This window comes from Oryx dammah, unplaced genomic scaffold, assembly GCF_014754425.2.
Source record: "Oryx dammah isolate SB20612 unplaced genomic scaffold, SCBI_Odam_1.1 HiC_scaffold_23, whole genome shotgun sequence".
Lineage (NCBI taxonomy): Eukaryota > Metazoa > Chordata > Mammalia > Artiodactyla > Bovidae > Oryx > Oryx dammah.
In genome coordinates, this window is record NW_024070207.1 from 72748636 (window position 1) to 72760176 (window position 11541).

At 37.1% G+C, this 11541-nt stretch overlaps 1 protein-coding gene across 1 annotated transcript in view; it reads left to right on the top strand.

The window, feature by feature from the left end:
• The window catches only part of TEX11 (testis expressed 11), a 239607-nt gene extending 228346 nt beyond the window's left edge, over positions 1 to 11261 (top strand). Inside the window, exons 29-30 of the mRNA XM_040265735.1 lie at positions 10143 to 10307; positions 11014 to 11261. Coding sequence (XP_040121669.1) covers positions 10143 to 10307; positions 11014 to 11085 — 237 coding nt within the window. The 3' untranslated portion in view covers positions 11086 to 11261. The remainder of the gene's footprint in view (positions 1 to 10142; positions 10308 to 11013) is intronic.
• Positions 11262 to 11541: the final 280 nt, after the last annotated feature.

The following is an 11541-nucleotide window of genomic DNA, read 5'->3' on the forward strand; positions in this document are numbered from 1 at the left end:
TTGTGCTTCATCCAGCCTGGCATTTCACGTGATATACTCTGCATACAAGTTAAATAAGCAGAGTGACAATATACAGCCTTGAGATACTCCTTTCTCAATTTGGAACCAGTCTGTTGTTCAGTGTCCAGTTTCATTGCTTGACACCAAGAGCACAAGCAATAAAATTTTAAAAATCAATAAATTAGATAATAGCAAAATTAAAATTTTTCTGTGAAGGACCATCAAGGAAGCCAAAAGGCAACCCACAGAAGGGCAGTAAATGTTGGGAAATCATACATTTGTTAAAGGACTTGTACTTAGAATATAGAAAGAGCTCTTACAATTTGATAATATAAAAACAAATAAATTTTTAATGGGCAAAGGATATGTATATAGACAGTTCTCCAAAGAACATACTCACATGACCAGTAAGCATATGAAAGATTCTTGACATCATTAGTCATCAGAGATAGGCACATTAGAACACAGTGATCAAAAAAAAAGTGATCTACCACTTGATACCCACTAAGATGGGTATAATCAAAAAGACATAATAATAAATATTGACAAGGATGTAAAGAAATTGGTGATCTCATACACTGTGTTACTCTACAGTAGTACAGCTGCTTTGGAAAACAGTCTGGCTAAGTTCCTTAGAAGGTTAAACATGGAGTTACCACATAACCCAGTAATTTCACTTCAAGGTATATACCCATAGAAATTAAAACAAATGCTAAACAAAGACTTATACAGAAATGTTCATAGCAGCATTATTCATAATAGCCAAAAATGGGAGCAACCCAAATGTCTACCAACTGATGAATGGATAAACAAAATGTTATATGGCCATTAAAAAAATGAAGTGTTGATACATGCTACAACATGGACCTTGAAAACATTATACTAAATGAAAGATGCCGATCATAAAGGACTGCATACTGTGTGACTTAGGACATTTATCCAAAATGTCCAGAATGGTCCAATTTATGGGTATTGACTGCTAATGGGCACAGTTGTTTTCCTTTTAGGGGGATGAAAATATTCTAAAATTGATTGTGGTAGTGGTGGCAGAATTCTGTGAGTATACTAAAAGCTGTTGAATTGTACACTTTAAATAGGTAAATGGTATGGTATGTGAATTATATCTCAATAAAGCTGATATACTTCGGGACCCCTGAAGAGAACTTGAAAAGATGGCATTTGTGTTCCAGAACATCTGCGATTTTGTTAGAGATATGTATGATCGCTATATTTATTAAGATCTTAAGGACAGGGGAAACTGGCTTCAGATATGAGCGCAAGATAGTCATAAGTGCAAACACCTCTATTTGCTGGAGTTGGTTTGTATATTACCATAGGCAAGCCTGTGTTGCATTGGGGTGAGTAGCTGCATAGATGCATTTCTTTGTTGAAGATTAATGGTTCACCTGAGCAGTGCTGAACAGGAGGGTAGTTAATGCAAATAAAAATAAAACTTCCAGTTCCCTAACTCGTTGAATGGCATTGTCATTCTTCTAGTTACCCAAGCTAGACATCTAGGAGTTATCCTCAACTCCTCCCTCACTCCCATTTCTATTACTAAGTCCTGTCAATTCTACCTCCTAAATACCATGTCCATTCATTTTTTCCTATCTTCCACCATCACCAACCTAGTTCAGGTTATCATCTCTTACCTCGGCTACTACAGGAAACTTTTATCTGGTCTCCTAGCATCTCTTGCTTTCTTCATCTCTCCATCTAGCAACCAGAGTGATCTTTTAAATTTTCAAATACATATGACCTTGCTTAATCTCCTTTAGTAGTTTCCCATTGCTCTTAAAAACCAAAATCCTGAACGTGACCTACACGGGCCTGCCTACCTGTCTGTCCTCATCTTGAGTCACTCTTTGCATCACTCTCCGTACTGCTAACCACACTATACAAGGCCACCAGTTGCTATCTCCTAGACAAATTTGATGACCTCTTTCTTTACCCTGGCCTTCATTAACCACTGCCTCCTTACTGAAATTGTCTTTTCTTTTGTCCTTTATTTTCTCATCACTCTTCTGTGTTACCTTTTTCCTCTTACCACCCAACTATGAACATTTCTAATATTCTCTACTCTTTCCTTCTCCATATTCTATAATCTGTCATTTAAATGGGTTGATATTCTCCAACCTGAGTTCCAGTCCATATCCACAACAGCCTACATATCTCTAAAGTTGCCTCAGTCTCAACATGGTTAAATTAGAACTTAACATTATCTTGATCCCTTATCCCCAGAAACACTTTATTCCAATTTCTTCCTTTAGTGGTATCAGCTTTCTTTCAGCCACTCAAACTATATACTTTAACCCATTTTTAATTGACCTATCTTCCATTCCCCATATCAAACCAAGTTATACTGATTCTTCCTTTAGAACTTTTCTTATGTTTTTCCATTTCCATTGTCACTATTCTAGTTCTGACCCTCATCACTTCATACTTTGTCTCTTACAAGTTCATTTAGTCTCACTGTATTTGTTTTCTCACACTCATGTCTGTTCTAAATACCATTATCATTTCAGTCTTATTAAAACTCCATTTTTATCATATAACTTTCTTTCTCAGAAAGTTTCAGTGAGTTTTCATTGCCAGCAGAATAAATTTCAAAATCTGTAGCCTGTTATGCAAAACCTTTAACACTCCAGCCCAATGTTTTACAAACTACCTTCCACAATATGTTAGTAAATGATCTACATACTCTGGATTAAACAAAGTTACATAGTTTCATTACTGTAAAACTTCCTAAAACTTTTAATGAACTAATGTTCATTATAACGCTTCAAGAGGTTATATATAGAATGTAGTACTTCCAAAATGTATTTGACTAAAGAACTCTATTTTTATACACCATCTGTTAACATTTTTCATGACACTAATGTTTTAAGGAAAAGCATCTAGGAAGTGCTTAGGTAGCCCCATCCTACATTTCCAGTCCTATTTCCCATTAATTTCCCTATACCAATTGTCTGCTTGGGCCAAATGACCATTAGTCCCCCTCAGACTCACACACATTCTGAGTCTTTATTGATTCAGTTCTGCCCACGTGAAATGCCCATCTCTTTCTCTGTATATATGTTTTTAAGTTGAGATACAATTCATTTATCATAAAATTCACAATTTTAAAGTCTACAATTCAGTGGTTTTTAGTATATACACAAAATCCTGCAAATATCATTAGTATCTAAATCCAGAACATCTTCATCATCCTGAAAAGAAGTCCCATAACCATTAGCAGTCACTCCCAATTCCCCCCTCCCCCAGCCCCTGGCAGCTACCAATCTGCTGTCTCTCTGGATTTGCCTGTTCTGGACATTTCATATAACCTCTCTATCGCTAGGTCACCTGTGCATCTACCTTAAGATCATGTCTATTTGTTTAGTCATTGTTCAGTTAATCAGTTAAAAATCAGAACATGGTCATGTGTCAGGTTGTGAATACGTAAAGGTAGATGACATTCTGTCTTTAAGGAACTCCCAGCCTAGTGGGTTTGGAAGAATCCCTGAGAGGAGGGCATGGCAACCCACTCCAGTATTTTTGCCTAGAGAATCCCCATGGACAGAGGAGCATAGCGGGCTACAGTCCATGGGGTTGCAAAGAGTTGGCCATGACTGAGTGACTAAACAAAGCACACAGCACAGCCTAGTGGAGAAGACAGACAATACAGCTTGTAAGTGCTGCTGTAGTGCTGTGAACAAAGTGTCATAGAAACAAAGTGGTACATATGTATTCATTGTGGAGAGTCAGGGAAAGCCTAAGAGGAGGTAGCATTTGACTGGATGTTGATTGATTTGTTCATTCATTTAGCAAATATGTATTGTGCCCTTATTATGTGCTTGGCACAGTGTTGGACCCTGAACAAGAAAAGTTCCCTGTACTCAAGGAGGTCAACCTGGTAGAGGAGATACATAATGCACAGTTTAAAAACAATGTGATATAAGTTGTATTAGAGGAATGTAAAGCTTGCTGTGGGAACAGAGAAAGGAATAACTTTGCTTGTTAATTTGAAGAAAAAGTAGAACTTTATCAGGTGGATAAGGACTGGGTGGGAGTGGTGGCATTTCAAGCAGAAAAATTAGACCTCTGACTGGCAGCCCAATGCTCGTTCCTTTGACTGAGCTGAAGCATCTAATGCCTGTGTCACTGACTACTCCTTAATCATGTAACTGGTGTGATCCTCTTTATACATGGATAACTTTATACAGTGTCTCCCCGGAGGGATTATGTGTCATTTAGGATAAAAGCTTTGTCTTCTCCCTCTTAGCGCCCTCATTCTCAGTGTTTTATGCATAGTAATTTTTTATAAATCCACATGAGTGAAAGTACAGCTTAGATAATGTCATTGACACTCTGAAGAAGCTGCTGCTCAGGTCTTCTATCATATGTCCCTTTTCAAGGGCTGGAAACTCCTTGTGTAGATGAAGGGTTTTAACATGGAATGAGCACATAAGTGCTCCCTTTGTGGTCCATCTCCTATACGAGAATTGTGAAAGTAGCTCCTTAGACTAATCCTTTTTGCTATCACAAAATCTTGTGATCAACCATGTTAAAAGACAAAGGGGAAATTGGTTCAAGATGGCAGAGTAGAAGGACATGTGTTCATCTCCTCCTACAAGAGCACCAAAATTTCAACTAGGTGTTGAACAACCATCAACAGTAGGACCCTGGAACCTACCAAAAAATATACCCCACATCCACAGACAAAGAAGAAACTGCAACAAGACAGTAGGAAGGGCACAATCACAGTAAAATCAAATCCCATACCTCCCAGGTAGGTGATCCACAAACTGGAGAACAATAATAACAAAGAGCCTCTTGATAAAAGTGAAATATACACAGATGACACCACCCTTATGGCAGAAAGCGAAGAGGAACTAAAGAGCCTCTTGGTGAAAGTGAAAGAAGAGAGTGAAAAAGTTGGCTTAAAACTCAACATTCAGGAAACAAAGATCGTGGCATCTGGTCCCATCACTTCATGGGAAAGATGGGGAAACAGTGGAAACAGTGGCTGACTTTATTTTTCTGGGCTCCAAAATCACTGCAGATGGTGACTGCAGCCAAGAAATTAAAAGACGCTTGCTCCATGGAAGGAAAATTACGACCAACCTAGATAGCATATTAAAAAGCAGAGACGTTACTTTGCCAACAGAAGTCCATCTAGTCAAAGCTTTGGTTTTTCCAGTGGTCATGTATGGATGTGAGAGTTGGACTATATAGAAAGCTGAGCGCCAAAGAATTGGTGCTTTTGAACTGTGGTATTGGAGAAGACTGTTGACAGTCCCTTGACAGCAAGGAGATCCAACCAGTTCATCCTAAAGGAAATCAGTCCTGAATATTCATTGGGAGGACTGATGCTGAAGCTGAAACTCCAGTACTTTGGCCACCTGATGTGAAGAGCCAACTCACTGGAAAAGACCCTGATGCTGGGAAAGATTGAAGGCAGGAGGAGAAGGGGACAACAGAGGATGAGATGGTTGGATGGCATCACTGACTTCATGGACATGAGTTTGAGTAAACTCCATGAATTGGTGATGCACAGGGAAGCCTGGCGTACTGCAGTCCATGGGGTCAAAAAGAGAATTGGACATGACTGAGCAACTGAACTGAACTGAACAGAACATGATCCTGCTCACCAGAGCAAGACCCAGTTTTTCCCACCACCACTCCCTCCCATCAGGAAGCTTGCACAAGCCTCTTCGCCTTCTCCATCAGAGGACAGACAGAAGAAGAAAGGAGGAGGGTCCCACAAAGCCTAAAACAAAAACCACATTATAGAAAGTAATGATGAAAAAGCAGAAAGTTATGTCCCAGATGAAGGGACAAGATAAAACCCCAGAAAAACAACTAAATAAAGTGGATATAGACAACCTTCCTGAAAAAGAATTCAGAATAACGACAGTGAAGATGATCCAGGATCTCAGAAAAAGAATTGAGAAGGTGCAAGAAATGTTTACCAAAGACCTACAAGAACAAATGAACAGAGGTGGACAATACACTAGAAGGAATCAATAGCAGAATAGCTGAGGCAGCAGAATGGATAAGTGACGTGGAAGACAGAATGGTGGAATTCACTCACTGCCACAAAGCAGAATATAGAAAAAAGAATGAATAGAAATGAAGACAGCCTCAGAGACCTCTGGGACAACATTAAACACACCAATGTTTGCATTACAGGGATCCCAGAAGGAGAAGAGTGAGAGAAAGGACCTGAGAAAATATTTGAAAAGAAATAGCTGAAAACTTGCCTAACAGGGAAAAGGAAATAGTCAGCTAAGGCCAGGAATCACAGAGAGTCCCAGGCAGGATAAACCCAAGGCAGAACACACCGAGACACATAGTAATCAAACTGACAAAAATTAAAGACAAAGATATTAAAAGCAAAAAGGGAAAATGACTAATAGCATACAAGGGAACTCCCATAAGATTATCAGCTGATTTCTCATCAGAAATTCTACAAGCCAGAAGAGAATGGCATGATATATTTAAAGTGATGAAAGAGCAGAACCTACAACCAAGAATACTCTACCCAGCAAGACTCTCATTTATATTTGATGGAGAAATCAAAAGCTTTCCAGACAAGCAAAATTTAAAAGAGAATTCAGCACCAGAAAACCCAAGATAAGGAAAAGATCTACAAAAACTAAACCCAAAACAAATAAGAAAATGGTACTAGGATCATACATATTGATAATTAGCTTAAATATAAATGGATTAAATGCACCAACCCAAAGACATAGAGTGGCTGGCTATATGAAAACATGTGCTTATATGCACTTCCACTTACCACCTCACTCTGCTTTTAACCCCCTAAATTGTATGTAATTATTTTGTATTGTTAGGTTAATCTTGTTTCCATTATGGCTTGTGATTATATTTTATTTTTTGTTTGGCTACGGATTGTGAAAATGGATAAACATCTTTTACTATTGTGATTATGTAACTATTACTCATTTAATACCTTTGTATCATGATTGGTTGACAGAAAATAATCGAATTCTATATCACTAAAACTATCATTTAATAGAAAAACCTGTAATCACTTTTAAATTTTTTTTTCATTTATTTTTAATTGAATGATAATTGCTTTACAATATTATGTTGGTTTCTGCCATATATCAACATGAATCAGCCATAGGTATATGTATGTCCCCTCCCTCTTGAACCTCCCTCTCACCTCCCACCCCATCCCACCCCTCTAGGTTGTTATAGAGCCACAGTTTGAGCTCCCTGAGTCTTAACAGCAAATTCCCACTGCCTATCTATTTTACACATGGTAGTGTATATGTTTCCATGCTACTCTTTCCATTTGTCCCACCCTCTCCTTCCCCGCCCCTGGTGTCCATAAGTCTGTTCTTTATGTCTGCATCTCTTTTGCTGCCCTCCAAATAGGTTCATCAGTACCATCTTTCTAGATTCCATATTTATACATTAATATATGATATTTGTTTTTCTTTGTCACTTAACTTCACTCTGTAAATAGGGTCTAGGTTCATCCACCTCAAATGCATTCCTTTTTATGACTGAGTAATACTCCATTTTGTACATGTACCATAGCTTCTTTATCCATTCATCTGTCAACAGACATCTAGGTTGCTTCCATGTCCTAGCTATTGTAAATAGTGCTACAGTAAACATTGGGGCACATGTATCTTTTTCAGTTATGGTTTTCTCAGGGTATATGCCCAATAGTGGGATTGTTGGGTCATATGGTAGTAGTTTTAGCCCTAGTTTTTTAAGGAATCTCTATACTGTCTTCAATAGTGGCTGTATCAGTTTATGTAATTACTTTTTAAATCCAGATGCACATTAGAATTATCTTGGAATTTTTTGAAAAATACAGATGCCCAGATACTGTTTTTTTCTCCAAAGCTCCAGATGTGATTCTGATGAGCAGCCTTGTTTAAAAACAACTGAACTATGTGATGATCTTTTATTTTTATCTAGTTTGTTTCACTTGTTCTATTTCATTTAGTTTATATTTTCCAATTTCTCTTTTTGTTCTTTCTCAAGCCTTTATCAAGTGTAGTAGAAAAGGTTTTGTGTATGTATGTATATGCATATATATAATTTATGACATGTATATATTTTAGAAAAATTATGAATTTTTCCTAGCTAAAAAATTTATGACATTTTGATTCCACTTGTTTGACTGAGTAAAATGCTAGATTTCTAATTTATATTCACTCAAAACTTTAATATAATTCCATTTATTCTGGCATATACTATTACTGCTAAAAATCTAGAAAGCTTATCTTAGTGATTTAAAAAATTTTAATGAGGCTTGAAACTTCTATTAAAATAATCCAATTCTGAGAATATAAAGAAATACTATGTTGTTTTAAAAAATGGAAAATTTAACATGTGATGCAGTATTATTAACTAAATTACAGATTTTGTTCAAATTTTACAAAATTTTATGCTAGTGTCCATTCTTTGTTCTCATACATTATTCAAGATTCTACATTGTATTTAGTTTCATTGAGCAACTTCAGCTGCACTCAATAAATTCTGATAAATTCTCTTTTCATTTTTATTCTGTTGCAGATACTTTCTAATTTTCCTTGTTACAGCTTCTTAGATATACCCATCATTTAAAAGTGGACATTTAATTTCCAAATACATGGGTTTTTTTAAGTATCTTTGATATTAATCTCTCATTTTGATATTAATTTCTTATTTAAATGTTTTCTTCTCTGCAATCACCCTGTTTTTTTTCAGTCTTTTAACTTTATTGAGGCTTTCAGTGGCTAAGTCAAAGGTCTCTCTTGGTACATGTCACATTGCATATGTGGGTTATTTTCAAATGTCTTTTGATACTGATTTCTAACATAATTCCATGGTGGTTAAAGACTGTATGATTTCAAAACCTTTCAACTGTGAAATTTTTGCACCTTGTTTTATGTCCCTGGATATGCTCTACTGTCTCCTGGATTATAGTCTTTGGGAACTTGAATAGAATTTATATCCTACTGTGTGTGAAAATTGTGTAAATCTTAATTACGTTGAGTTGGTTCATAGTGCTTTTCGAGTCTGCTGCATCCTTCTACTTTTCTGTCTATTCATTCTATTAATTTTTGAGAGTTTGATATTGAAACTCCAACTAAAAATCTGAATTTATCTACTTAATAAGTATAATATATAATGGAACTCTGTGTAACTTTGTTCTGTATTTTCCAAGTCTCCTATACGTGTGTTATCATACATAATTTAAAAAATAAAATGAAAGAAAAATTAATTTAAAAAGAAATGTGTCCTGCATTCATAGCTAGGTAGATACTGTCAACACAAAGATTAGTATTTTTAAATTACAATAAGTTGACTTCAAGTAAAACAGATTACTCTCCGTAATCAGTTTTTACCTTCAAAGCAAAAACTGAGGTTTTCTGGAGAAGGATTTCTGCCTCAAGATTCTAACAGAAATTCTGCCTGGGTTTCCAGCCTACTGGCCTGCCCTACAGATTTCAGACTCAAGATCACAACATCATGAATTTATACAGGATGTTGATTTATACATAATGAATTTATACAGATTTCAGACTCACGATCACAACTACATGAATTTATAGCCTGCTAGCCTGCTCTACAGATTTCAAACTTGCCAACCAACCCCTATATTGTGTGAGCCAGTTCCTTAAAATAAATCTCTATCGATATATGCAAAAAATAAAGATTAATATAAGCTCTGTTCCAAACACAGGATTGATTCAGGTCAAGAAAATTAAGAGATTCAATAAAACTGCAGACTCAGTAAAACTGATTCTTGACAAGCTTCTCTGAAAATTAGAGATAGGTATTAGGGAAATAATTGACTGAGGACAGCAACAAGGGAGGCTCCAAACAGGATACAGGTTTTTCTCCTGCTTCAGAAAAAAAACAGAACTCAATGCAAGAGGACTTCACTGCTTTTTTAGTTTATATGTCACTTCATGAGGTCTTGCTATAGAACATGCTACAGCTGACAGAACTTAAAGGTGCTCTTCTCCTCTTCTGGAGCACAGGATTGCTCACAGAAGCTGTGAGTTTCTTCTTCGGTGTTGGCAGAGCACCCATTGTTTAATAATAATGGGATGCAGCTCTGATAGAATCAGTGCTACAGTGATTGTGACAGTAACACCTGTAAACCTCTTGTTCTTGGATTTTAGGAAGGCTACCCAGAAATGGAGATTCTCTGTCTGATGATCAAGTCCTGGAATATTGGCATATTTCTGTACAGTAAACGCATGTATGTATCTACTGAAAAATGGTGCGGCCTGGCACTGCGTCTCCTTGACTACCTTGGCTCCCTCAAGAGCACCTATGAAACTCAGGTGAGGAAGAAGAAGGTTAGGGGTGGATGGCATGGCTCAGAGGGATAGAGAGGTTCTATGTAGCTCTCAGTAAGGATACAACCCAACCTTTGTTGACTAGGAAAGGATCTTGACCATTGTTCCTCTTGGTAGTTCCATGAACTGCAAGAGTTATGGGACTATAAACAGTAATTTCTTAATTACTGAAAACCAGTAATTAGTGAAATTAGTGAAATTCTTAATTAGTGAAAACCAGGAAGAATGGCAAACAAGGCAAATTTAGGAATAGCAAGTGGAATCTAAGAAAATGCCAAGGGTGAGCTCAGGAAAGTTGTATCACTGTCAATACCAGTGCACATAGGGAAGACCTCTCTGCAAACAGTGACTGTTTAAAAAGACATTTTCTGCAGGAATTATTTTGAGCAGAATTATTTCTGGGCCCCTACCTCACCAGGAGAGGCTTGGTGGAGAAAAAATTTTTGTATCAAATTAGAGCAAAGGATATTTTATGTTTTAAGTACCTTATCTTTTATAATAGCTGCTAGTAAAATTAAACATAGTGTCACAGGATCCCTTTTCCCCAAGAGAGCACTGTATGTTCTCCCCAGAGTGGTGCTTCAGGTCTCAGAAGGTAAAGGTTAGATTCTCATGCCATCAACATGGGTCTGGGAAACTTTCCCACATTTCCCTTCCTCTCAAGAAATCTATTTGCTGTTCTCTTTCCCAGGTGAATATTCTGTACAGTGAGCTTGTGGAAGCATTAGAAAAAAACAAGCGCTCAGCTTTTAATGAAGAGTGAGAACTGCTGGAACAAGGTATATACACTGGCAAGCTGACAGCAACTTGAAGATGTGTGGTTCTAAGATGTTGAATGTTTAAATTCTTACCAAGCTTGCTGTTGTGTTTCTGTTTTCTCCTGCCCTGCTTTCATGTTGTTAAGTGAAATTTTCCAAAAATAAAAGCATTTTGACTTTTGTGACCAGCTCATTTCTGAGGGACAAATGATTTTTCCAAAATGCTAAGGAATATATATACATATATATATTGGGCTTTCCTGGTGGCTCAGATGTTAAAGAATCTGTCTGCAGTGCAGGAGACCCAGGTTCAGTCCCTTGGCTGAGAAGATCCCCTGGAGGAGGAGATGGCAACCCACTCCAGTATTTTTGCCTAGAGAATTCCATAGACAGAGGAGCCTGGAGGGCTACAGTCCATGGGGTTGCAAAGAGTCAGACACAATGGAGCAATTATTGAAATA